Source organism: Archocentrus centrarchus, chromosome 16, assembly GCF_007364275.1.
Source record: "Archocentrus centrarchus isolate MPI-CPG fArcCen1 chromosome 16, fArcCen1, whole genome shotgun sequence".
Taxonomy (NCBI): Eukaryota; Metazoa; Chordata; class Actinopteri; order Cichliformes; family Cichlidae; genus Archocentrus; species Archocentrus centrarchus.
In genome coordinates this window covers 14,904,789-14,931,305 of record NC_044361.1, presented here as the reverse complement: position 1 = coordinate 14,931,305, position 26,517 = coordinate 14,904,789, and the positions used below count along the sequence as shown (strand labels likewise).

The window sequence follows — 26,517 nt, the reverse complement described above, 5'->3', positions numbered from 1 at the left end:
AGCAACTACTTCTGAATCACATTATTATTCAAGCTACTCCTCTGAAGCAAAGTTATTTTATTTGCTGAAATATTTAGCATAGTTGAAAATCCTTGATATAGGCAGAGGTATCAGCAGGTATCACTGCCCATTGTTTGTCAGTACAATGGCAGCATACATTACTCTGGAGGCATGTTTTTTTATCCAATATACATTTGTGACCTGATATGAATCATATACTCTGTTTATACCACAGTAGTAGATTATAAATGACTCCAGGAGCAAGTTACAAAGCATGATTCATTCTTCAACAAAACACTGCTGTATCTGCAGCTGGTCGGGGCAACCCACCCCAGCATCAGCACAGATGAAACACTAACAATTGCTACGGGGAGACGAGACTGAGTAAGAAAAGAGTGGTCTGGCTGGTCGTGTGTGTGTGTGTGTGTGTGTGTGTGTGTGTGTGGGCAGACATCTCAGAGTATGAGAACAAAATGACCAAATGTACAGCCATTAAATCGAGTTTACAATTTTATTTCTAAGTTGTCGTAGCACAAGTGCGTAGCATAAACTTCTATGAGCTTAGAAAGCGGAGACGGGAGCGCTCCGTAGTTACAGAACTGTCTGCTTTATGATGCACTGTTCGTGTTTAAGAGGTCGAAAGCACGCAGAACATGAATGACTCCCCATTTCCATCTCCGTTTTTTGAATTTTGTTCCATACTGACAGAAAACCTGCAGCCTGTCACCTTTTACAGCTGGATCAAAAATCCCCATTGAGCAGAGTTCTATTGTAGCTCTGTAAATTTCCCAGTTCATGGCAAGGCGCTACTCGCTGAAGCCCTTGTTAACTTAAAGGGAATGACAGATGGAAAATCCCGCGTCTCCAGTGTTTACAACACAACAAGCCATGACACTCACTGACACGCACACACAGAGTGAGCTGCTCCTAGCATTAACAACCTTAAGCCACCACTGGCGCTTGCATATCCTGCTGAATTTTTGACTATTGCTCGTTAGCAGCTGAAGCCTCACAGACCAGGATTTCTCTCTTTCTTCTGTTCTCGAGAGCAGCTCACGTTCCTCCATCTCTCAGTCTGATGTAGTGGATTTTTTTTTTTTTTTTTTGCACTAACAAGGAGAGAGTAACAATGAGGTATGATAGGGGAAGGGCAGAGGTCAGAGGGCATGACATTCTTTGATAACAACGCTGACAGAAGGCAGCAGGGAAAAAGAAAACATGTGCTTATAAAGACTAAATCAAAACCTGTGCACGTTCACACCGCCCACCTGTAACGCCAGGAGCTAGAGCGCTCCATCCTTGGACAGAGCATCAACCCTTGGCACTGACAGTGTAGGACACCCAGCACCTAGTGAGCTTAGTTAGAAGTCAGCATTGACTTTAACATGATGCCAGAGGACATATTACACACACTTCCAAGAAAACAGACAGACATTCAGTTACTTCTTGATACAAGTTTACTGGATAGCCTATCATTTCTTCAGGTTTGTAGCATCATCTCAGAAAATATGTTTGTTTTTTTAATATACAAGACGCCAAAAGAAGAAAAAATTAAATAAAACCAAAACACTGAATTTACTTTATTTACCAAATGTGGGTGCCCTCTTGTCATTTCAGCACAGATTCTATTGTTGATTCTATTGTAAACTTATTGGCATGCTGGATTCTCTTATAATTTGTACCCTCTGCTGTCACTTGAGTCTGTGGCTGTCACCGTGTGCGTGTGAAGGGGCGGAACAAGGCACCGAGCGCAGCAGCAGGAGAGAGACGGGGAGAAAAGACAACGGCGTTACTTGAGTTGATGACAGCCTGTTAGCATGCAAACAAAGGCGTCCCAGCAAATGGTAATTCTTCTAAAACCAAACATGGCATACACTGACTGACTCCGAGTCATGGGCAAAGCTAGTCCTGATGAGAGTGTTGGCAACGCTGCAGCCAAGTTAAAGCTAAACCATCCAAACAAGCACAGGGCCTGTGTAACCGCTCAACTCAGTTCTAAGGCAGACGTGGAGTGACACTAAGGAAACTGTCCATTTTTCTCCTGTCCAGAACAGCGCAAGATGACACAGAAGGGTGGGGTTTTTGCGCCCCATTTGAACTGATGCTTTACTATAATTGAAACAATTTTCATTTATCAAAGCGTGTGTGGCACAGGTTGACGAGTCTGAAAGGCAATCAAGGAAAAAAGGAGATGTGCGCACACAGGTTAAATTTTCAGGTCTCACCCCACCCCCCACCCCCAATGCTGTTAGATAGGCTAATGCACATGGCATGATCAATTTTAATGAGACACTACACTGTCAATCCACTATCCTGCTGTAAGCTTAATGGAATTTTTAGCAGCCCAAGAAAAGTGATCTTCAGCCTCTAAAAAAAAAAAAAGAAATCCACAAAAACCACTTCCCACAGAATTCAAAGACTCTCTGTTCACCCTTGTGCATTATTTTTTTTTTCTTCCAAAATTAGTTTGATGCAATATCTGATATCACATGTCAGTCATGACAAAACAAAGTAATAGCAAACGACACAATTTGTCCTGCCAAAAAACAATATACTTTTTTTTTTTCCACGGAAATGTTTCAAGTTAATGTTTTCAGAGCCATCTGGTATATCAACTCAAGAACACCATGTTAATTAAAAACTTAATCATCCAAATTTGCAATTCATAATGTCACGCAGCAGAATTTAAATGACAAAGCACCTCTTATCTACAGTGGAGTTTCAAAATTTTCACAATAAGCAGATACCACAGCTCCCATGTTGCTGGACATTTCTAAGATCATCATGTCATAAATTTACCAGCCACAGTCACTGGAGACCCCATCATTTTACTGTTCTGCTTGTGTTCAGTGTTTAACGGGTATTTATTTCAGACTCATGATGTGATAAGTGTGTACACGTTTTTACAGCTGCAGGACGAGATCGATGGAACAAACAGAAAGCAAGGCGCACTGCTTTTAGTTACCTTCATCAAAGTCTGCGTCATCCTCTGTGTGCTGGGGGAAGGGGAAGCAGTTGGTGATCTCAAGCCGGTCGTCGACTACCAGGCCCAGCAGGACGCCCTGAACCACCTCGCTGCCCTGGCCCTCTTCTTGGTAGTGCTTGATAATCTTCAGCACCACCTGTGAAAAGGAAAGGAAAAAAAAAAGAGTAATGATACTGCAGCAGAAAATGAGGCAGAGAGGGATGTTGATTCTTTATCCTGCTTTCAATAGCAGTTACTGAAAAATGATTTAATTTTATAAATTGAAAATCTTTTATTTATCTTGTCTTTTGTGACATTTATATAATTTCTTGTTATTGCAATTTATGATCATTTGATTTATGGTATCCAGTTCAGTTGCATCTCTGCTCGTCATGCTGATTTGTGCTCATTAGTGTGAGCTGAGGATTTTCCGGTTGAGATGTTGTTTAAAGGCCAAATGGATCCCTTTGCAGAGTCACTTATTTTATTCTCTCTATTCTTTAGCATATTGTATTTTATAGCAGTACAAATACACTGAACAATTTTCTTATTATCATGAAATAGGGAATAATGTCTAACCTCTAGTGTACAGAAAAGTCACAGTCAACAGTGATTTGATTTATAAAAGGATGCAAACACTCAGTGTGAAAAAAGATATTTACGAAGGCCTGTGGTTTATGTTGTAATAGGAAATACAGAAATAGGAACTTCCAGTTAAATTATTTTATGATTGAAATCACTATGATTTTGAGAGCAAACCAATTTATTAGCAGGCCGATATTAGCCATTTTCCATCGCCATCAGCATTTAAAACAGCCAAAAAGTTAAAAATTTAAAAAGCAGAGAAACACCTTTTAACCATGTTATGTGTGTTGGAGTGCAGTGTCAGATGCAGTGATGTAAAGCACACCATCACTGGACTCTAGAGCAGTGGAGAGGTGTTCTCTGAAGTGACAAATCACACTTCTCCGTCTGGCAATCCGATGGACAAGTCTGGGTTTGGTGGTTGCCAGGAGAACGGTACTCATCCCCTCAGTTCCAGTGAAAGGAACACTTAATGCTTCAGCATACCAAGACAGTTTGGACAATTTCATGCTCCCAACTTTGCGGGAACAGTTTGGGGATGGCTCCTTCCTGTTCCAACATGACTGCACACCAGTGCACAAAGCAAGGTCCATAAAACCACGGATGAGCGAGTTTGGTGTGGAAGAACTTGAATTAGAGCAGAGACTGTGAGCAGGCCTTCTTGTCCAACATGACCTCAAAAATGCCCTTCTGGAAGAATGGTCAGAATTTCCCATAAACACTCCTAAACCTTGTGGAAAGTCTTCCCAGATGAGGTGAAGCTGTTATAGCTGCAAAGGGTGGGCCGACATCATATTAAACCCTATGGATTAAGAATGGGATGTCACTCAAGTTCATATGTGTGTGAAGGCAGGCGAGTGAATAGTTTTGGCAATATACTGTACATCTTAAAGGTAACCAGGGGTTTAACAGCTCTGAAACATGCACCAAATTTACAGTGCAGACCTCTGCGGTCTTGTGTTTTCCATGGTTCTCTTCCCACATCAGCTATATAGAAAAACAGAGGAATCTTTTCATCACCGTAGTCAACACTAACACTACTGTTAGCCATATGCTTGTGTTGCTTATGCTAGTTCTCCACGTAAAACTGCTGCCTGGCTAAAGCATCAATGTTGTTTCAGGAAGAGTGAACAGGAAATACTTTAGCACTGAGGAAGGCAATTATTTTTGATCTTAATGACTTTTTATTATGCACATCTTATTGTGGAGACTCCAAACACGCACCAAATGAAAACACAGGAGATCCATTCTGTTCTGTAATGAGTGTGTGTGTTGTCACACATACATCCAGGCAGCTGTGTGCACCCTGCAGCTCACAGAATAATGATGTAGTGCCTGTATTCAGGTGTGATGGATCACAAGAATGAAATGGATGCGTAGATGTGACATAAATACTGTCGCACTGCGCTGGAAACAGTTCAATTTTTTGCTAGAAACAAGCGCTTGTCGTTTGCTGGTGGAGCTTTAGAGGTGCCGATGCTTGATAAGGTTAAGCCCCCCTGTAGCTATTACCCACCTTCACTCTGGGAAAACTATTACAAGTTGAAAAATCATGTTGTTGCACTGACAGATGCACAGCTGAGGTTCAAGACAGTTTTCGCTGGGTGGTGGCGGGCACAGTTACTCGTTATCAGCCCAGACTGTGGTATAGACCAAGGTCTGTAGTTCTCCTGGTAAAGACATGGGGAAGTGTACCTACATTTTGCTTTTTGCTGTGAATATGCATGGCATTTGTTCAGTGCTCTGCGAGGAGCCTAAAACACTGATCATATCAACAATCTGTACTTAACCCCTAAAGAAGCTATGTTGGCTTCCCCAAAAATGGCTTTTGGGGAGGGGAAATGATATTAAAACTTTATTTTGTGGGCAAATTTACCAAAAATTTTGAGCATTTTTTTTTTTTTAAACAGATTCAACTAGTAAATTTTTAAGAACTCTTCCCATAGACAGCAGAGGTTGGCGCTGTTGCCTCAGAGCAGGAAGGCCTTTCACTGTGGCGTTTTCGTGTTGTTCCTGTGCCTGCGTGGGTTTCCTCTGGGTACTTTAGTCTCCTCCCACAGTCCAAACACATGCACGTTAGGCTAATTAGTGATTTTAAATTAAATGTCATCCAGTGATCAACAAGCAACCGGTCCACTGACCCCACATCACTGGAACAAAAAAACAAAAACAAACAAACCTTACTTTGGTAATAAATTGCATAATAAACCTTTCTGCACTCTTTACTGGCCACTAAGCTCTTATATAAAATCACAAAATAGCCAAAAAAGAACATTTGTATGTTAGGAGAAATTCTAGGACAAGTTACTAAGCCAATCACTGACTGTAGTTGAGTGTTGGAGCCCACTGTGGTAAGCACCACCTGCAGGCTCAAACACTGGTGCATCACTGATCTTGAGTGTGTACAAAAGGGCAGTTAAAATTCAGTGCAGCTTAGCAATTTACACTGGAGAGAGAAGAGGCGGCACACATAAAATTTTTAAGAAAAATGCCATCCTTGTACAGTGGGAGGGTATATTTGGACTTGTACTCCGATATCCCACATAATCGTGCTTCATCTGGACAGAGTGTCCATGCATCACTGTGTGCATTTAATTTTTAATGCCAGATAAAAATGGGCCAATAGGACAGGCCTCCAAATGGTTCAGGAGTGGGTTTAAGCTCCAATGCTGTGTTACTGACACCAAGGACAGCGGAGGAAAAACTATTGCAGATGCGCAATACAAACATATGGACACACAAACATACACCAACCCATCAGAAGGCATACCGACTAGCAAGAAAAGAGAAAAAAAAAAAAAAAAACCTGAAAAGCAATGGCAGGGAGCAGAGAATAAGGCAAAGCGTCTAAATGAACAGGAACAGGACAAAAAGCTGAAAAGCGCTGTGTGGAGGGGGAGAGCATAAATCACGCTGATAACAGTGTGGGCAGGTCACAGCCAGAGGCATTAATATTACACCCATACACATACACACAGGAGCAGGGTGGCAGTCCTAAAGCCATGCTCACAACAAAACAGCCAACACCACCATAAGGGAGCCCTTACTGGTCTCAGGCAGCTGCTCTTACACGCGCAAGCATACACACATGGATGCTGTCCTGGGAGATGATTTATTTCAATAGAGAGCTGGGTCTGTCGTGCAACAAGTAAAAAGAGCTAGAGGCAGGAGGAGAAAGACCAAATGGGTTGGAGTGGAGAGAAAAACAAATCTCATTCCCTGCCTGCCTGCCTTGGCATTTTTGACTGAGAGGGCAGGAAGGTCTGAGCAATAGGTCGGTGAGGAGAGACACGGGTGAAAAGAGAGGGAGGAACAGCGAAATAACTGAGTGGGAGCATGATGGGGAAGTCAGTGATGCTGGATAGGGAGGAAATGCAACAGTGCAAATGTGAAACGAAAAAAGCAGCCGAATGAAGGAAATGACAAAAGCAAGCAAGAGGGGACTAGGTGAGGGCAGGGAGAGGTGTAGCAAAGACCGCAAGGAAGAATAAGGAGGGATTCGGCAGGGGAGAGGAGGGCTACAGTCAAAGTCTCCAGGAACTGCAGCACTGGCTGCTTTACAAACAACCCCCCACCCCCGTGCCCCCCTTTGAGCTTTGGCTCCTTTTTCTGCCAGCAAATAGCTTTTCTAGTCTCCCTCCATCAGTGAGAGCAGATAGCAACAGATACACAATGCTTTCAGCTATCTCGCTCTTAGCAATCTGCTCATCGCACACTTAAACAGCATCTGTCTGGAAAAAGGAGGAGGTGAGAGATGGACAGTCGGCCAAAAAGCAACTCCAATAAGGTCAAACAAATGGGGCTAACCACGAGAGGGTTTTTTGTTTTGTTTTTTTAAACTCCTGAATCTACAGAAACGCTTTAAAGAGAGGAAGCAAAGAGGCATCGGCACTACAAAAAAGGGAAGGAAGGATGCCTGGAGGTTTCAGTGGATTTGTAGTACCGGCTTCCTGGTGCTCAGTAAATGCCATCAGGTATTGTAAGCAAAGCCTGGAAAGCTTAACGTCTGTGCAAACCTGCATGCACACAAATACATGCCAACTCTCTCCAGCACCAGCTCTCCCTGCTACTCTCATTCTCTTTCTCAGACCTACGCACACTCACATATAATTTTATTGATCTAGCACACCGGCAGCTAGCCCAGTGATCTCACCTCATGTGGAGAGGCCTAAGATTGATATGTGGACAGTGCATTATAAATCAACAAGCTTAAAATTGAATTGTGCAAAATCAATTGCGGTCCAAATCCCCTGTTGGCTGCCTTTAATTCTTATCATAAATCTTCTGCCTCACTCACACAAAGGGGCTTATATTCCCGCCACAACGGGGCTCAAGTTATGAGAAAGTACAGCAAGAGACGATCCCGTAATGAGTTTTCTTTTTTGCACCGCTGAAGTGTGGACGAACTCTAGACTCAACGCCGGCTGTAAAATATTTGACAGAGAAAACACTTGTGTGGCAGGAGTCGTCTGTTGGGTTAAGCCATGGATGAAGACCACGGCAGATTCCCACTTCATCTGCCAGCTTTCGCCTGCTGGCGTGGTGAGATCTTTCTCAAACATGCTTGATTTTGCTAGGCCAAGTCTGGCGTGTAATGTGAAATAGTCCAAGACTGATGTATAGCTCTTGCAGCGACTGATGGGAGCAGTTATAGCAATGCCGGGAGACAAATAATCAAAAAAAAATAATTATAATAATCTAAAAGGAAAGACAGCTCTGCTTGCATAACTTAAAATCTGACTCCTGATTCAGTTAAGATGGCCCCTGATTTGGATCAGTCCACACAAGAATGTAGCAAACTCTTTCACACATGCCCTGTGCAGAAGTGCATGTGAGAGCGTCAATGCTCGATGCGGTCTGATCGGACCCTAAATGGTCTTTGACCTGTCAGCTCCCTGCAACTGAGCCAATGTGAGAACAGTACAGGTAACTGTCCTGAGAATTTATAGTGAGCCAGTATATGTCGTGTCCTGCACCCTGCACAATCTATCCAGACAGCAGAATGGAGAATGCGTCTGTAGTAGACCATTTCCTGCTGTGTGCTTCATGTGAGAAAAGACATCAGACACATCATGTTTGAGACGCATTATAATTCAAACCTAATTGTTGATCTTATTTATGATCAAAGTAATTACCTTGGTAGTACCTTGTAGTACCTTCACTGTTAGGAGGACAGTCTGCCATTAACTGACTGTTTAAACTGTATTCAGAAGAGGAATTTGCAGCATATGATGCAAGCATATCCAGCAAAAAAATATTTACTACTTATCCAGTGTGTCCCCACACACAGAGGTCCCACCCCAATAACATCTGTCACCATTTTTTTCTGCCCAAAAGAATGACGCAATCCACTGGCAATTTCCTGTCTTATTTTGAAAGTTCAGCTGCTGCTAACCAGCTACTCCCCTTCCCATCTTCTGTTTCCTTCCTGGCAGCCTCACCAGTTGCTCCCATGGCTCTCAAGAGTCTCTCATCCCACGGTCAGATGGACTCCAGCTTCACCATCTTGGACTGCCGCTGGCAACAATAGTCCTTGTTCTGCTCTGAGGATCTGCTGTGAGCTGGAGGGCCACTCTAACCAGAACTTGCAGCCGGTTTAGAATTGGTTCATGTGCTGCTCCATCAAGGCTGCAGAGCAGAACAAGGACCATCGTAGCCAGCTGCTCCCCAGGATGGTTTAGCTGGCATCTAACTGCAAAGTATGAGACTCACCGGAGAGTCTGTTAGTTATTTGTCACAAAGTGATCTGACTTTTATCAACAGTGGATATGGTAATATTTAATATTTTACGTATGGGTGTAACTCCCTTCACACACATCCATGTGTGCACAGCCCCCTACCACCACAAACAGAACCTGTGGGAAACACTGTTATCTATTATTATCTTATTGATATTAGCCTCACTGTTTACTGTATCAGAGTTGTATTTATTTATTAATAATGCAAAGTCAACCTTTTCTTTTCCGTTTGCACATTTAAAGCATTCATGTGGTGAAACATGCCTGGACTAATGTTTTCAAGGATGTGTCTTAAAAACAAGCAGCAGCCACAGTGACCAACGGTGTTCAGCAAAAGGCTGCACTCCTCCGACCTCTCAGCAAGGTAACCAAGTTAACTGTGGAACAGTGAAGCTGTGTGAAATCAGATTATTTTTGACTGATTCTTGTTTTTTACTTTATATTATTTCAACAATACAAGTTTGTTTGCCTGAGCAGCTTGCACAAGATGCAGACCCGCTTTATTTTTGACAAAGTACCTGCTTAGTGAGTGTCTCAGTGAGTGCATCAAATAACCCTGAATGTCAAATTAAAATAAATAGCATAAACATGAAGTACAGCTTCTGTACTATGTAGAAAAACATAAAGCTATGCTTCTGCATTCTGTGGTGGATAGTAAGTCATCGCCTGTGTACATGGCAGCAGATCTGCGTTACATTATTATATGACACCTCCCCTACAAGCCCAGGCTCAAGAACCTGAGGCATATGTAAAAACCCCAGGGGGGCAGAAGGAGACTGTTCTCGTAGACAGCAGAAAATGACTGTTACATGAAATGTTAAGATTAAACATTGGAGTTTTTTTTTCCTGCCTTTAAAGTCTGGCAGAGCTTTCAAATCACAGTGCCAAAATATCCTGCACAAAGTACTCTGACTTTTCCTTAATTCATGGTACATGAATAAGATGCGTGTCTGACGTGCATCAAGTCTTATTCTCTACAGAAATATTGTGTGATCTCAGTAGGTGTTTAATGGAACCCATTGCTGCGCTGCACTCCACTTCTGCGGCAACATCGGTGACTGAAACCTCTTCAAAAGCAAGGAAACAATTCAATTCTACTACACAACAGCGGTGATGTTGTCTATGGGCAACCCTCCAGCTAAACCTCTGACAGACGGGTCATGACGCAACACGGCAGCAACGGCTGCTGCATATCAATGTGTTCAGGTGAAACGTGTTTCATAACTCCACCTGAAATAGACACCCTTCCTTCAACAGTCTCCATTCAAATGAGGTCACACATTAAGTGTTTGACTGTTTTTAATTTAAGTGTTGCGATTAAAATGTTTGGCTGATAAGACCAAGAAAAGGAATTAAGAAAATCTCATTAGGGGGTCTAAATAATACACATGGAGGTGAAATATTCAGATTTGAAATTAAGAGTCTAGGACTCTGGGGAACCTTTAATGAGAAAGATAAAAGGAACGCAGCAGTTGGCAAGTTTAAGGCCTGATACTATGTTCAGGAGCACCAGGAAAAATAAGCTGCTTTGTGTCCAGTGCAGCTCAGGAGGGAGCATGTAAGCGAAGCAAGTTTGTCCTCTGCTGTTTCTACAGAGGTACTACAAGACACGAAAGGGGCCGGGGATTGTTTCAAGTCCAGTTTCAACATAGTCCTACAGTTTATTTGTTAATGATCAGTGGGCAGAGATTACTAACAACTCAAAGAAGTAGCACTAACAACACATATCAATTTTAAAAAAAGGTGTAACACCACAAAGCAGCAAACTGATACAGTACCCCATGGTCTGGAACAAAGGTCTCTAGTGTGTATGTTAAGAGGCACAATAGTTTCACCAGGTCCCAAAGAAAGAGCCAGAACAGTAACTATTTAGTTTTTTCAGAAGCAGAACACAGTAAAACATTCATGGTTAATGGTCTTTATTAACCTGACCACAAGGTGTTTAAGATCACCTCATTTAAACCTGCTTCAGAAAACTTATTCATGGGGCCTGATTTAATCAGGACAATAGCTCCTCTCTTTGGGAGGCACACAGGCCTTTGGGTGGGATGGTTTGAGAGTAAAGGTACTGTTGTCTGCGTCGAACAAATGTATCCCTTACTATTATATATTTTAAATTAAACACGTTTAGGGGAAAACACAAAAGCAGCACCAGCGATAACACAATTCCGATACCCTGGGAAAGTCCTGGTGCTAAAAACAAACACCCCTGTTGATGAATGAAACCTAACCAGCAGCTAACAAAGAAACGACCACTATTAGCCTGTTATCAGTCTGATACTCAGCTCGAAGTCTCTTAACAGAAACCGTTTCTGTGTTTAAAAGCAACTAACAAGGCTGCACGCACGTTTTAACCCATTAAACAGAACCACAAACGGCCTTCTACCACCCCTCCGCCATGATGATGCATACACATCTGCTAAAACGGGTTTTTTTCCACCGCTCGTCTCCCCAGGTCCCCGCTCAGCCCCACGGTTCCGCTTACCAGTCCCTCAATCTGGATCTGCTTCACGGGAGAGTCCAGAGTGCCGCCTGTAGAAGCCATCCCTGTGCTGGATACTGAGCTTGACTCCTTTCGTGATGCCATCTGTGTGCCACTCCACGCGGAAAAAGGAAGGAAAGCGCTCGGCGACGGACGTTTCCGGTAACGATGCGGCCGTTTTCCTGTCCGTGTAGAAACAGTGGTTAAGGATCCGATCCTGTTGTCCGCTTTGTTACGACCGTCGGTTTAAGTTCCAGTTGAATTCAATTCAGTTCAGTTTTATTTATATAGGGCCAAATCACAACAAACAGGCGTTTTATACTGTGAAGTAAAGACCATACGATAAATACAGAGAATACCCAAGCACTTCAAACATCAAACCGATCTGAACCTAAATGGAGGAACAATAACACATAAGGGACATTCGTATTTACGTATCCATCCCCGGGGCTTATCACATACAAAGACATGAAAGTGTTAAATCTACATAATTTATATATCATTTAAGGCGCTATACTCAGGGCTTACAGTAGGCCGGAACGATCTGAACGACGTTTTTGGTCCGCAAGTTGTGCTACTTCAGCATCTAACTAGCGCTATAGAAGAGGAGCGAAAATAAAGGGAGTAACGTGTTGTGGGAAGGTAATTTCAAATGCAGAGTTTCTAATTGCTCAACAAATATCAGTAAACACACAAGGAGTCTGCAGTTTGTCACACAGTGTGTCTGCTGGCTAAAAGGTCCGGCTGCTGTATTTCCAGGGAGAGAAAAGAAAGAGAGAGAAGTTCACTCAGAGGTGAAGAAAGAGGACAGAAGAAGAAGAGAGGTTAGATTTAAAGGTAAGGACTTATCAGTGACATCTGGTAAGCTGGAAATTTGAAGCTTACATTTTTAAATCAGATATTGAATCTGTATATGATGAGAAGTTAGGATTTTTCATAGTGTGAAATGCAGAGGTGGGAAGTAACGAAGTACAAATACTTCGTTACTGTACTTAAGTAGATTTTTTAGGTATCTGTACTTTACTTGAGTATTTATTTTTCTGAGTACTTTTTACTTTTACTCCCTACATTTTTACACAAGTATCTGTACTTTCTACTTCTTACATTTTCAAAACAGACTCGTTACTTTTTAACACGTCAGGGAGAAGTTTGCGTTTCCGGTCAGTGCGCCTTCAGTCATCAAGCGATCTGAGCCTAAACGGAGGAATATTAACATATAAGAGACAATCGTACTGGCGTATCCTCTATCACCGGGGCTTATCGGGTACAAAGGGATTAAATACACAAACCCATGTAATTAATGTCTCATTTATAGCGCTATAATCAGGGGTCACAGCGGGCCGGACCGAATCCGTAAATTATGCTCGCAGGACATAAACAGCTTAGCTAGCGCTACTGAAGAGGAGCGAGCATGAAGGGAGTAACGTGTGGCAGGTAAATGCAATGTCTCTAAATGCTCAACAAATATCAGCAAACACACAAAGTGTGTGCAGTTTGTCACACAGTGTGTCTGCTAGCTAAAAGAAGAGCTGCTGCATGTCAGGGAGAGCAAAGAGAGAGAAGTTCACTCAGAGATGGAGAAAGAGGACAGGAGAGAAAGAAGAGAGGTTAGAATTAAAGGTAAGGACTGGAAAATAAACTGAAGTATGCTGACTTTGTGTTATTCAAAGATTGGATGAAAATACTGCAGTTTAGTACGTAATAAACAGGTTATCTTGTTGTACTGTATTTACAGTAAAGCTCTGTGTTGGTGCACTTTGTGTTCATGGTCAGAGTTACAGGTTACATCAGTGCAGCAGAGATGAGTTTGAATCAGAGCTGCTGATGCTGAGATTCATTCACTGAATCCAACATTTCTACAGCCTGTATGCTGTCAGTGTAGGGGATGGAGATCAGCTCAGAGAGCTGTGAAATACTGGGTTACATCTTTGTGAATTCAGTTCATCCACACAGAGCAGTAAACCTCAGAGCTGCAGCAGCAGGTCAGCTGATCACAGCCTGCACACCAACATCATTTACTGGAGCTCACAATAGAAAGTTGTGATTCTTCTCCCCATGCAGAGCCACTACAGCTGATCTTAGGGTTCCTCCACCTTCTGAATCCCACTGTAACCCCTGAGTATCCTCATGTTGGTGTTTAGGTGGAGGCACAGTCACCCTCTACTATGGAGGACACAGAGAACAGAGCTGTGTTTAAATTCCCTTTCACAGTTTGTGATTCAAGCTGAGTACATTCATTAGAATTAAAATTTAGATTGGAATAACGTTTGTGTTCTCATGTATTATTTTATATTATTACAATAATAAGGTTCAGTTAGCTTTACACAAAAATAGCAGGTAGAAACGTCCTCCAAAGAGCTACTTTTACTTTCTTACTTTGAGTAAATTTCAGAGCCTGTACTTTTTTACTTTTACTTAAGTAAAGAAGTTGAACCAGTACTTTGACTTTTACCAAAGTATTTTTTAACACAAGTACTTGTACTTCTACTTAAGTACAGAATGTTAGTACTTTTGCCACCTCTGGTGAAATGTCCTGTAAAACAAACTCAGGTATACTAACTCTGTTATTCAAAGGTTGCATGAAAATACTGCAGTTTAGTGTGGGATAAACGGGTTAGTTTGCTGTACTGTGGTGAATTTATAGTAAAGTTCTGTGTTGACTTTTGCACATGGCTGTGGTGTTCATGGTCAGAGTTAGGTTACATAAAGTTTAGCAGAGATGAGTTTAAATTTAAGCTGATGATGCTTAGTCATTCACTGAATTCCGCCTTTTTACCAACTTTATATTGTGTAGTATAAAGGTAGTATAAACAGTATATTGTCAGTGAAGGGGATGGAAATCAGCTAAGATCATTTGTGAAATGCTGGGTTACGTCTTATAGAATTCAATTGTCTAAATCCACAAAGAGCATTAAAACTCAGAACAGCAGTAGCTGATCACAGCCGGACAATCTGAGCCACTACAACTGATCTTAGGGTTCCCCCCACCCACTGAATCCCACTGTAACCCCGGACTGTCCTCATTTCCTGTTTAGGTGACGAGGCAGAGTCACCCTGTATAATGTAGGTAACAGCAAATAGAGCTTTTTAAAATTCTCTTTCTTTTTCTCTGCTCATATTCTGCATAACAGTGTTCAAACCAAGTGCATTCATTAGAATTAGAATTTAGATTGAAATAACATTTATATTCTCATGTAATAATATTGTTTTATTACTACATTAATATAGCACAAGGTTCAATGATCTTTCTACAAAAATAGCAGGTAGAAATGTCCACCAAATATCTACTTTTACTTCTTGAACTGGAAACTGCTGAAACACCAGCATCACTGTCCACAGTGAAGTACGTCTTCCATCACCACGGACTGAGGGGGTGCTGACCAAGAAAGAAGCCCCTGCTCGAAAATCGACACCTTCAAGCTCAACTGAAATTTGCAGCTGCCCACATGGATGAGCCAAATGTCTTCTACAGAAAAGGCTTATGGTCAGACAAGACAAAGAGTGAGCTATTTGGCCACAATGACAAGAGGTATATTTGGAGGAGTAAGGGTGAGACTTTAAAACCTAAGAACACTTTACCAGCTGTCAAGCATGGTGGTGGTAGCATCATGCTCTGAGGCTGTTTTGCTGCCAGTGGTACTGGTACATTGCACAAAGTAGATGGAATAATAAAGGAAGAGGAATAGCTCCAAATTCTTCAACTTTACCTCAGATAAACAGCTAGATGGTTGAAACTTGGTCACAGTAGGGTGTTCCAACAGGACAATGATCCCAATCCCATCAAAACTGATTTTGGAATGGATAAAGCAGGCTAACATTAAGCTTTTGGAAAAGCCCCAACCTCAGCCCCATTGAAAATTCACAGACTATACTTAAAAGTCAGGTCCATGCCAGGAAACCAACCAATTGAATGAACTCTACCAATTCTTCCAAGAAAAGTGGTCAAAGAATTATGACAGAAGCTTGTAGATGGCTAACAAAACCACCTGGTTGAGGTGCAACTTGCTAAAGGATATTTAACCAAATATTAGTGGGGGTATATATTTGCTCCTCTGTGTATTCGAGAAAATCCAAAATAAATTCAAACTTGTGTGCCCAGTTGTTGTTTAAGTCATTAAAGAGGTTTGCAGTACAATATTTCCACCTTGCAAAAAGAACACTTCAAAGAAATCGCTGAGAGCCCAAATTTACCATAATAATCTCTCTATAGCAGCACTCTTTGACCCCCACTGTAGTAAGAACTATAACAATTTTTTTGAAAGTCTTCACATAAAAATGACTTGAAACTCCAATGGTTTGTGTCTAAAGCTATTTTCATCTCTTTATACAGACCATTATTTAAAAACACTCAATAAATTAACCTCCAGTTAATAATCAAAGTACTTAAAACACTTTATTTCAAATCTTTACAGATGTATCACAACTAGTAGTTACCCAAAGACTAAAAAAGGTGGGATAGTGAACTTAACTGTAACAAGTACATTACCTAGTTACATAATGCAAAAAGGTGAATAAGCATAAACTTAAAAGGTACAAAAAAGTAATTTACATGGAACTTAACTGACAAACTGCCTGAATTATACATCTGATGCATGGTATTTAATGCCAGGTAAGATTGACCAATTTTTTTTTTTAAACAGATTAAACAATTTGTTTATCAAAGAACAAGTGTAACAAGGAGAAGATGGGAACGGTTACACTTTTGAGCAATAAAACAGTACCTTTGCAGAACATGGACAGTCATTACAGGGTTCTTTATTGAAAATACATGAGGGCCTTTATCTAAAATCTGCAATATTTCAGTTGAAACAGGGGCAATGATACAAAACTCGTGGAATAAGCAGACAATAGAAATTTAACTTAAGTTTACAAATTGGTGACTGAAAAATGTTGCTTTATAAATATTCTGTTAAACATTCTTCCTCGCTCCATTTGAACCAAGAATACTGCATGATTCAAAATGTAGTACAGTAAAATCCCTAAAAAAAAAAAAAAAAAATTTCCAAACCATTCCCACCTAATCCCTTCCCTTTCCCAAGGGGAGAAAATGAGGAAGAAAAAAACAAAAAAAAATAAAGGGGCTGGGGGCAATCACAAAAAATCAAAAAAGCAAAAAGTTGAGTAATCAAAAATGTATGCCTGTTGCAAGCAGAGTGTTTGATGGTTCTTCCAATGTCTAAATGAGGGGGAATTTTGGTCCAGCTGTGGCGATGATGTCGCTGTAGGGCTCAGACTGGGTCACGTCGATGGCTTGCTGCTTCTTCAGGACCAGGAAACTGTAAAACTTGGCAGCTGCCTGCTTCCTGTTGTTGTTCCGGCACAAGTCAAGCAGACTAAAAGAGTGTGCACCAGTCTTAGCCATGATGCGCTATGGAGACAGAAGCATGAAATGTGTATGATCAAAAATGACATCATGTGGACGTGCTGCTCACCTTTTCCCTCATTTCATTAAGAAAAAGTTCCAAAACACTGTTTCTGATTTAAATCCATGCAGAAACTATGCTGTATGGAATGACTGAGTTTCTTAAAACCAAAATGGGATCTGCAAACAGCATTTGAACTGGCTTAGTTAACTCCAATTCTGTTTTCAGAAATATGTAAACACCATGGCAGCTCTTCTACCTGCAGACCGTGCAGCATCTGCTGTGTTCTCTTGTTCCATCTCTTCTCCTCCTGATCCTGATCTCCACCCTGCCCTTCTTCGTCCTGGGAAAAAAGAAAACACTGATCAGCATCAACTGGTACAGACAAGTATATCAACACAGTCAAACAGAAGCTACAGAAAAATATAAACTTGTTTTGTTTTTCGGCTTCTCTTGAAGAAATGTTGGGAACTTTGGACAAAGTAGCAATACTGCCAACTACAAATTTTCCAGCGTTGCATTTAAAGTAGGCTGGGCAATATATCGAGTTCTTAAGAAATATCGATTATTTTCATACATGATATCAGATGATACAATATTGTTTATATCGATATAGTCTATGTAGTGTTACAATCATACTTGTGGATCCACCAGTTCGCCTTTCTCTTCATCCAATTTGTCTCTGCACAACTTCACACTGCCCCGCCTCTCTCCCTCACCGCTTCACCGCTAAATCATGCAGGAAGTGACAGCATGGCAGTTGTGCCAACTTAGCAACTTTGTTGCTAGATTTGGCAGCTCTTCAGACCCCCCTTTTGTGTGCATACAGCCTTCGTATTGCATCCGTTCGTACCCTTTGGCAACAGATTCAACTGTAGGCGATGATGAGAATAATGTTTGAAGTGCATTGTGGAGCCATTTTGCATATTCTATGTTCAGATCCATAAAATATGAAAGCCAAGGTCACGCCCTTAGAAGACCCAATTTTTCAAAATACAGTAACCCGAATTCCTTTTGCTGACCAAATTTGAGATGGCTCAGCTTGACCTAACCAACACTCTCATGGGGTCCACTGTCAATGCCGAGCGCTTCCCACTCAACATTAACCGTTTTTGAGTGTGCAACCTAACAAATGCAATAGGCTCCTCGCCAATCTCTTCGAGAGGCTCGGGTCTAACAAAACCAACAACTGATATTTCCACCCACCTCCTCTTCGTCGCTTTCATCCTTCTTGTCTTTTCCCTTCTCACCAAGGAGGTCAAGTTCAGGGACAAGCTGGGTGAGGTTGATGCTGCTCTCCTCTGGGGGCAGTTCCACCTGAGGCATGTCTAACCTCTGCGATACCCCTGAGCGGTCAGCCAACTGCGGTTGCTGTTGCTCCAAAGGAGCCATCTGAAAGAAGGAAACATCCAAATCAGGACTGGGTTAAGAATAAGTGCAGTAAACTGAAATGTTTTGTTTCTACAATTAGATCCAAGATGAATGTTTCAGCTGATTCAAAATACATGTCGCTCATACAGTTTCGTCAGTCGTAACTTTTCTATTAAATAACATTTAAACCAGTGTGACCTTAACCTGATGAGATCTTTAAACCTTGTTTCCTAAACGATCAATTTAAGATATGAAAATCAAACCAGAATCAGTTGTGCACTGCTGCCATTTTAGATACAAATGTAAACTAAAACAGGCCCACAGGGCACTCAACTGCTCTGTCCAGTTTAGGCAAGATTCATTTTCTACACTTTGTGATTGTTACATGCAAAAAGTAAAATGGGCATCTGCAGTTCTGGTGTTTTTATATAAAAAGAAAAACAAATTCAAGTACTCACAGGAAGGGTGCTCTCTTTGTCTATAGTCTTGCGTTTTACCCCACGGGGGGTGGAGGGAGGAGGCATGACAGTTTCATCCAAGGCTGTCCTGCTGCTCTCTATTGCAGAGGTTGCCAGCATGCTGGGCTCCTCCATGATAGTCTGGTCTGAGGAGCAGATAAACAGATTAAGTTGATTAACAGAATGTAAAAACAAAAACCAAGGTGAACACAGCCTTATTTTTGACACAGATTGTCTCACTGAGAAAGGAGACCCTCACACAACTAACAACATGACCTCCTTTCATCACCTCCAGCAGGACTTACCAATAACATCTCTGTGCTGACTCATGACCTCCTCTCTAGGCACCTCTGGGTTCTCCAGTTCCTTGAGGAACTCATCCAGGCTGTCTGCTTCACCTCCCTTCCTCCTCTTCCTCAACTCGTCTGGCACCAGAGGCGTCAGGCAACGTGTGAACATCTGACATCAGGTTTGGGAAAGTTAAAAACTTGAGGGTGGGGTAGGGGAGTTTTATTTATTTTCTAACACATGCAACTATACGACAAGTTAGTAGTATAGCAAAAATGCTAAACTGCCAGGGTGCGGACTCGTGCCAGCCAAAAGGAAACTGCTAAAATATGTATCAACACGTTTTTTATTTAGTATTCAAAAGCAGTAACGTGAGTGTTAAAGGACAGGGAAAGAGAAGCAAAACCAATCACTTCCTGCACCTCCTGTTCTTTCAATGTTCTCATTTTAAATCCAACGACCTGAACAGCATGCCAATGAAAGACAAAGTTATAAATCTACTCCATCTCCTCTCCCGCTCCATTATCCAACATCTGAGGCTGACCTACTTGGAGAATCAGACCTCTGTTGTGGCGTGCTTATTACTGCTCTCTAAGTACTAATATTTCTCAGGAGTGATTTCAGACAGGCAGCTGACAGTCTGCTTTAGTTCTGAGTAAGTGTATGCATTTACCCACAAATACATCAATATTTATATCAAGCATTTGTTACCTTGAGCAACCTGGCATTCCAGAGGGGCTGAGCAGGCAGAGAGAAGAGCTTCTCAACTCCTCCAGTTTCCTTCCACATCATAAGCTTCTTAGTGGGAGGGGCAAGGTCCAGGGTGGTGACAATATCCGAGTAGTCAGACAGTTGGGCCCTGATGGTCTTACTGTCCAGCTCTTTCACACTGTCCACAATCAGTTTCCTTTTACGCTTGGCCTTCGTCTCTTTCACTTGAAAGAAACAAGAAAAATAAATACACCACAGTTATTTCACCATAACTGCTTCATAATTAAAAATGCAACTTTAGATTATTTACTGAGTGTTTAACTATGTTAAAGTAGTGCCTACACAGAAGTCAGCAGTCTTTTCATTCGTTTGTTACACCAAACAAATATGTTCCCGTTATTAGCACTCCAGCTCTCTACACAAATGACTTATTTATTGTAAACACAGCCTGCAGTGCATTTTAATGCTTCCAGTCTATTTTCCTGCACTTTACTAAATAAGGACTGGCTAAATTACACTCTAAGCACTTTGATGGAAAAGGTGAGCTTGCCATCAATCCCGTGTAGACATTCTACCATGTTGCTCATGCTACAGTATGTAGACAATATATGGTTAATTGTTTTTTGAGCCAATTATATATCAATACAGCAAAGCTCTGAGACTTTCAGCAGTCCCATCATTTTGCAACATTGCCTGCAATTACTAGAGATATTTAATAGAAAAGCTATCACAGCACAAAAGAAAAGGTGTAATGTTATTAACTTTATCTGTAGTTGGTTTTAATTTTGTGGCTACTTGGTGCTTATTGTCATAAACTAATCAGTTTTTCAGCATTTGAAATTTCACAGTAAATATGTTTATACACCATTCACTATGGCAGTTCTTCTGTTTCTAGAGCACAATTAAAAACTGTGTTCAAGACTAGGAAGGCCATCTATAAAACTGCTACAAAAGAACAATAAATACAGAATTTAATTATTTATTTGTCTCCTCTTTAATATAGCCTTTCATAGCTACTAAAAGAGCAGGGACTTACCAGTGATATCGATGGGCTCCAGGGCAAAGGCCTCCTCCTCATTGTGAACTAGAGTGGTCTGTTCAGTCTGGTCAGCCATTGCAGGCAGGGGCTCTGCTGGACCCGAGTCTGGGCTGTCTGGCCCCGCTAGAGACACATCAAAAGAGGCAATACTGTCACGCAACTGAGCAGTTTTATCACCAGTGTTTCAACAAATCAGTCATACTTACGTGACTGAAGGTTGTCAAAGTCATCATCATCATCACCATGATCTGGAGGCATCATGACACTTTCTGTGATCGCTGGAGGATCATCAAAGATGCCACCGCCGTCTTCAGAGCTCAGCAGTTTGTCAACTGAGAAATAGATTAAACTTCATTACTTGATTGTAACTCACAGAGGAACTTCAACCATAAACCAATCATAATACTGCACATATACAGTGACTGGTAGGTGGCTTCGTTGAACTTTTTGCCAGCATGGTTTAGGTCTACTTGTCCCCTTAGAGAAAGTTCACCACTATCAAAGGTTTTCTGAGATCACCTTGGTCCTGTGATGAAACATTTCTATCCTGATGGGAGTGCTCACCAAATAATTTGCCAAGTATGAGAATGATGTGGCTGTGCTTCCCAACTCAAACGAACATCTTATTGGAGTTTTTGGATCTACATGTTAGCCATTACTCACCACCATCGTCATCAAAACATCAAACATTTTGATGCTTGATCTATCCACCAGAGGAGACGCAACACTAGCATTGGCCAACACCTTACTAAGACCCTTTAGGCTGCCATTTCCATTTAATTTTTCACCGGCATGCATGGACATATCCACCCCTGGCAGAAGTTTTAGCTGATTTGAATGTTGTCCATCTCACAAACATGTCACTCTCCAAACATAAAACCACTGAGATAGCACATAGGTCCTATTTTTCATGCCTATAATTTTCCTTTGACCATTACCTTGTGGTTGAGGTCACCAAGATTTGAACTTGTCTAAGAGTTTTAGCAGATGTGTCTATGGTGTGAATTTGAATATCCTAGCTGACGTCATTATGGCAAAAGTTCAGTCAGGTATCTAGGGAGTCACTGGCCATGTTTGGTGCAAAATACGGTATGAATCAGACTGGTAGTTTTGCTGTAATAAACAAAGACAGACAAAGATACCAAAGACAATACCCCATTCCCCTCTCTGGGAGTGGGGTAACAAATATATTTCTCACCCAGCATCCCCCCATCACTGTTGCCCATGGAACCATCTCCAAAGTCATCATACTCCATATGGTTGGATTTGTCAGGAAGATTAGCTGGACCAGGTTCAGTCTCAAGCAGCAGGTTAGAGGCCGTGGTAACACCAATGATGTCCTCCTCAAATGTGCTGGCATCACGCATCATCTCTCGGTCGTCCATGCCAAAGTCAGCTGAAGAGTACAGCAGGGCGTTATAAAATGTTAAAGGTGTAGTATCACTTACACTGTGACCAATGTGATGTTATATATAAAATATACAACAAATTTACCATTATATAGAAATGGATTAGTCTTTTTAAACATAGGTGGGTGGTGCGGGTGTAATCAGTAATTTTAAATTTGCCATGTGTGATGGCCATTGCCAGTTGTGGGTGGTGTGTGTGGGTGTATAGACATGAGTACATTAGTAAAACCCTACCAAAGTCATTGTCTTGCAAGAGGTTGAGGTTGCCCACATCTTCCCTCATGGTGATCTCCTCTACTCTGCTCTGGTTCAGGGTGAACTGCTGAGCAACATCTATGTCACTATTTGGAAGGGGAAAAAAAAAAAGAACACAAACAAGGGCTTTAGGGAGGAGTCAATCATTTGTCTATGATGGTATTATAAAGTTTCCATGTCAGCACATGTAATAAATTTGTATTGCATTTAACAGCAACTGACATAACATAACTTTGTACACTCCATTTTTCCTTCTTTGGAAATTGTAAGACAGTTTGAGAGAAGATAGGAAAACAAGAGGGAGATATAACTTTAGCTCATGCTACTCCCTGTCATCACCTGTGTTCAACTGTGGCTTGAATCACCATAAAGCTGTTCTCATTTACAAAGGATTCCCTCTTTCTGTTGTTGAACAATCAATGTGTAATGATGGCAGTTGTGCAGTGAGATTGGCTCCAATGACAATAAAAATGGGTGATGAAAGCAATGACTGGTGGCATAAATTGCTGTCAAATGTAACAACAGAAAGCACTGAAAATGAGCTGCAACTGTTTTCAATACTCAGTAAAATATGTTGCTTGAATACTGTGGATATGAGGTTAGTACAAACAGAGCTACAGCTAAACTAGTGACAGCAGCACAAAACTTACAGTCCATGTTACAAATGTAGAAGTGTTTGGTAGAAATGATGAAATAAGAGCTGTTAACATAATTGACTTACTCCAGATCTGGAAGTGGCTGGTCAAAGTCATGGAATTCCTCAGGTAAGGTGATAGCATTGTATGCTGCCTCTCTGTTTTCTTCAGGTAGATCCACCACACCTGAACACAGACGCAAGCAGTGATGTTGTCTTAGAATGCAACAATGCCTCATAAATGACAACTACATTAAAAAAAAATAATAAATCAGTGCCAGTACAGTGGTTTAACAAGCAGTTTTTCCTTTTGTTTGGGGAAAAATGTGATGCAAAGTTGAGGGAAAAAAAATGTTTATTTAAAAAAAAAAAAAAAAAAGAATAGTTTCCTAGAAAACATTAAACAAACATTTCGTCTTACCTGGCCTAAAAGCCATTTTGATCTTGATGAAGGCTTCATTACAGTCAGCAAGCAGATACTTGGCCTTCCTGTGGTAAATTCTCACCACCCCAAGGAGCAAGTGGCCTGATGTACGCAATGCCATCTTCACCTAAAGAAAAAAAGGGACCAAAATGCACATCAGAGAAAATTAATTTTTACAGGGTTATTTGTGCTTGCATGTTTGTAAAGCAAGGCTGAAGAGTGCAATCAGTGCACATTAACATTATATGGCCAAAAGATACCAAGTCAAACATCTAAAACACATGATAAAACATTTAATGATAGCTGATACTGACAGCTGCCAGCCCAAATGTGCTCTAAACTTGTTCTCTAACTACTTCAATAGCTCAGGATCTAAACAAGCCTAGAAAGTATACTAAAAGCCTGCAGTAGAACCACCAGAATACTTGAGACTATTTTTCCTCGTTACCTTGGGTGAGATGATGCTCTCCACACTGCTCTCGAGGTTGCATTCAAACACATGGGCCTTGGTCAGCTTTTTGTCCCAATGGGCCGCCAGCCAGATCTTGGCCAGCGGCCCACGTTTGCTGAGGACAAAATGGGCGTAGAACATTGCCCTGCTTCCCCTGGGTTACACGCTCACCCTGTGGTATAGTTTACCTGCAAAACACAATTAAGCAGTTCATGTGTAAGGACAAAGAACTGTAAAAAACAAAAGGTCAGTAAAAACATTACCATGCCTTATAAGCTAGGTTTCAACAATACCACCTTCAATACTGTTCTTGATATGGGATTACAAAGCAACGTTGTTGACACAGTTGACAATTGCACAGAATTATTACTTAGTACTATGTATTAACTATTACTTAAGAAATTTGCTGAATATCAAACTTATTACAACATATCTTGGTGTTCCAAATGTGGTCAGAAATTTAAAAAAAAAAAAAAATTTTTTTTAAAAAGGCGACTTTAAACAGGCATTCATGTAGCCTGTGAAATTAAGATCAAACGCCTAACAAAGCTAGCGAGCCACCTACCGATCTATTTTGCATGAGTTGGGCAACAAGTCGTCAAAGCCATTAAGATCATTTCCCCTATGATGCAGCTTAGTTTTATACATGATAACCCCATTACCATGCTGCTGTGTAATAAACAGTGGTCTGTTATATCTCAAACTTTGACACAACTTCGAAAGTCCCCGCTAATCGTACGTAGGGGGCTTGTTAGCTGGAGTTACCGTAGCTCCCTATATACTGCTTACATTAATTATAAAATCCGACCGAGCTACACCGAATCAATTCGTAGTCTCTTTTCCAAATAAATACAAAGTTACGTAACTTTAAATGCTACTCATTGATAGTAAAATATCAAGTCTGTATAGAAAATGAGATTTTAACGTTATCAAAACATGCGCTGTGACTTCATTCAAGTTCCGCGTATTTCCCATTCTGTTAGGCAAACACTGTAAATGCACATGCCTATCTGTGTAAAGTCACACTTTTGCCTCGCTTAACCTTAATAATATCACGAATTTTTACATTCCTCAACTACAATAAGTTAACTAGAAAAGCAACACGCCTGGTCGAACACGCACTTCACAAAGTTTAATGCGTTAAAAAGCGCCAAAGGGTGGTCTGCGCCAGTACATAGCCGGCGCCATCAAGTGGGATGAACTAAATTAGCCAGTAAGCTAACTACAAAAGAAGCAATGAGCAGCTTCGGGGTGAAGCGGTAAATGTTGATCATACCGAATTAACTTCATTTGAACAAAATTACACATTTCATAAAATGGCAAGAACACACGAGAAACACACAGAGTGGGGGGTAGTAAACTACACAGGACCGAGGCGCCCATCAACGCTTGCCCATACTTTGCCCCTCTTTAATAGTAACCATACTATCGCTAACTGGCGGCTAACGGCTCCTTTTACACTGAAGGCCGCAGCGAATAAACTCATACATGTATGCTTACTTCCATTCGCAAAATACACAAAACTACGGCCCAATATTCCCGCTGCAAACACACTTACCGACAGTATCCCCTCTTGAGCGAAACCCCCCAATGATTAGGTTATTTCTCCCAGCAAATTCTTCCCTGTTGTACTCATTAAAACAGCCAAGATGGCGCCAGTCGCCTTCCTCCCGCTCAGCGCTGTCCTTTTAAAATCGGCAGGATGTTTACAGTCAAAAATGGCGGAGGAGGAGTCTGCTGAGGAGGCTGATGCTGACATACGGCCTGCCTGGAACGCCCACAGAAGATAGGGGGCGCTGCGGCACAGAGCTCACCAAGGTAAAGGTACATTCTGAAATAAACAGCTTTTTTAGGCGCTATTAAGGTGACTGAGCTAATCAAGATTATCATAAAGAATATGTAAACAGCAAAAAGTAAATAAATAAATGATCTGTTGTATTTACATGGTAAATGGTAGCACTGCAATAGTGAGGATTGCAGTGAAGTGGTCATCCATGCAGCCCGTAAACCATTTTCCCAGATACAGAAATGAGGAACATGACAGACTGACTCATCTACAATCAAATTACAAAATGCAGTAAAGAGGATTTGTCTCATAGGCTGCAGCATCTGTTGCTGTAGGACTGCTGCCAGTTGAGCGTGTTTGTAATTTAGCAGCAGCAAAGCTCTGCACCACTGCATGAGGGGAGATATCTGAGGTACTGAGAGGAGCTGATTTATAACTATATTATTAGTCACCTTCAGAAAGCATCAACTCCTAACAGATGAATGACAGGATAAAGACATTCATCTGTTAAGATCTGTTAATGCATCATAATCACATGATACTACCACATTTTTTTCT

General features: G+C 41.3%; 2 protein-coding genes across 2 annotated transcripts in view; both read right to left on the bottom strand.

Annotated features, from left to right (window-relative positions):
• LOC115794321 (eukaryotic translation initiation factor 3 subunit H) overlaps positions 1–11,930 on the bottom strand; it is a 57,012-nt gene extending 45,082 nt beyond the window's left edge. Inside the window, exons 1-2 of the mRNA XM_030749755.1 lie at positions 11,774–11,930; positions 2,966–3,122 (exon numbers count right to left, since the gene is read on the bottom strand). Coding sequence (XP_030605615.1) covers positions 2,966–3,122; positions 11,774–11,875 — 259 coding nt within the window. The 5' untranslated portion in view covers positions 11,876–11,930. The remainder of the gene's footprint in view (positions 1–2,965; positions 3,123–11,773) is intronic.
• A 4,463-nt stretch (positions 11,931–16,393) lies between these two features.
• LOC115795014 (double-strand-break repair protein rad21 homolog A-like) lies at positions 16,394–25,903 on the bottom strand. The gene is made up of 14 exons (XM_030750766.1): positions 25,732–25,903; positions 24,171–24,361; positions 23,720–23,849; positions 23,386–23,485; positions 22,644–22,750; positions 22,199–22,396; positions 21,207–21,332; positions 20,998–21,123; positions 19,962–20,185; positions 19,268–19,421; positions 18,963–19,108; positions 18,340–18,525; positions 17,393–17,476; positions 16,394–17,138 (listed from the first exon to the last, which is right to left on the bottom strand). The coding sequence occupies exons 2-14, from the start codon at positions 24,312–24,314 to the stop codon at positions 16,947–16,949; spliced, it is 1,917 nt and encodes a 638-aa protein (XP_030606626.1). The 5' UTR covers positions 24,315–24,361; positions 25,732–25,903; the 3' UTR covers positions 16,394–16,946.
• Between the last annotated feature and the right edge of the window lie 614 nt (positions 25,904–26,517).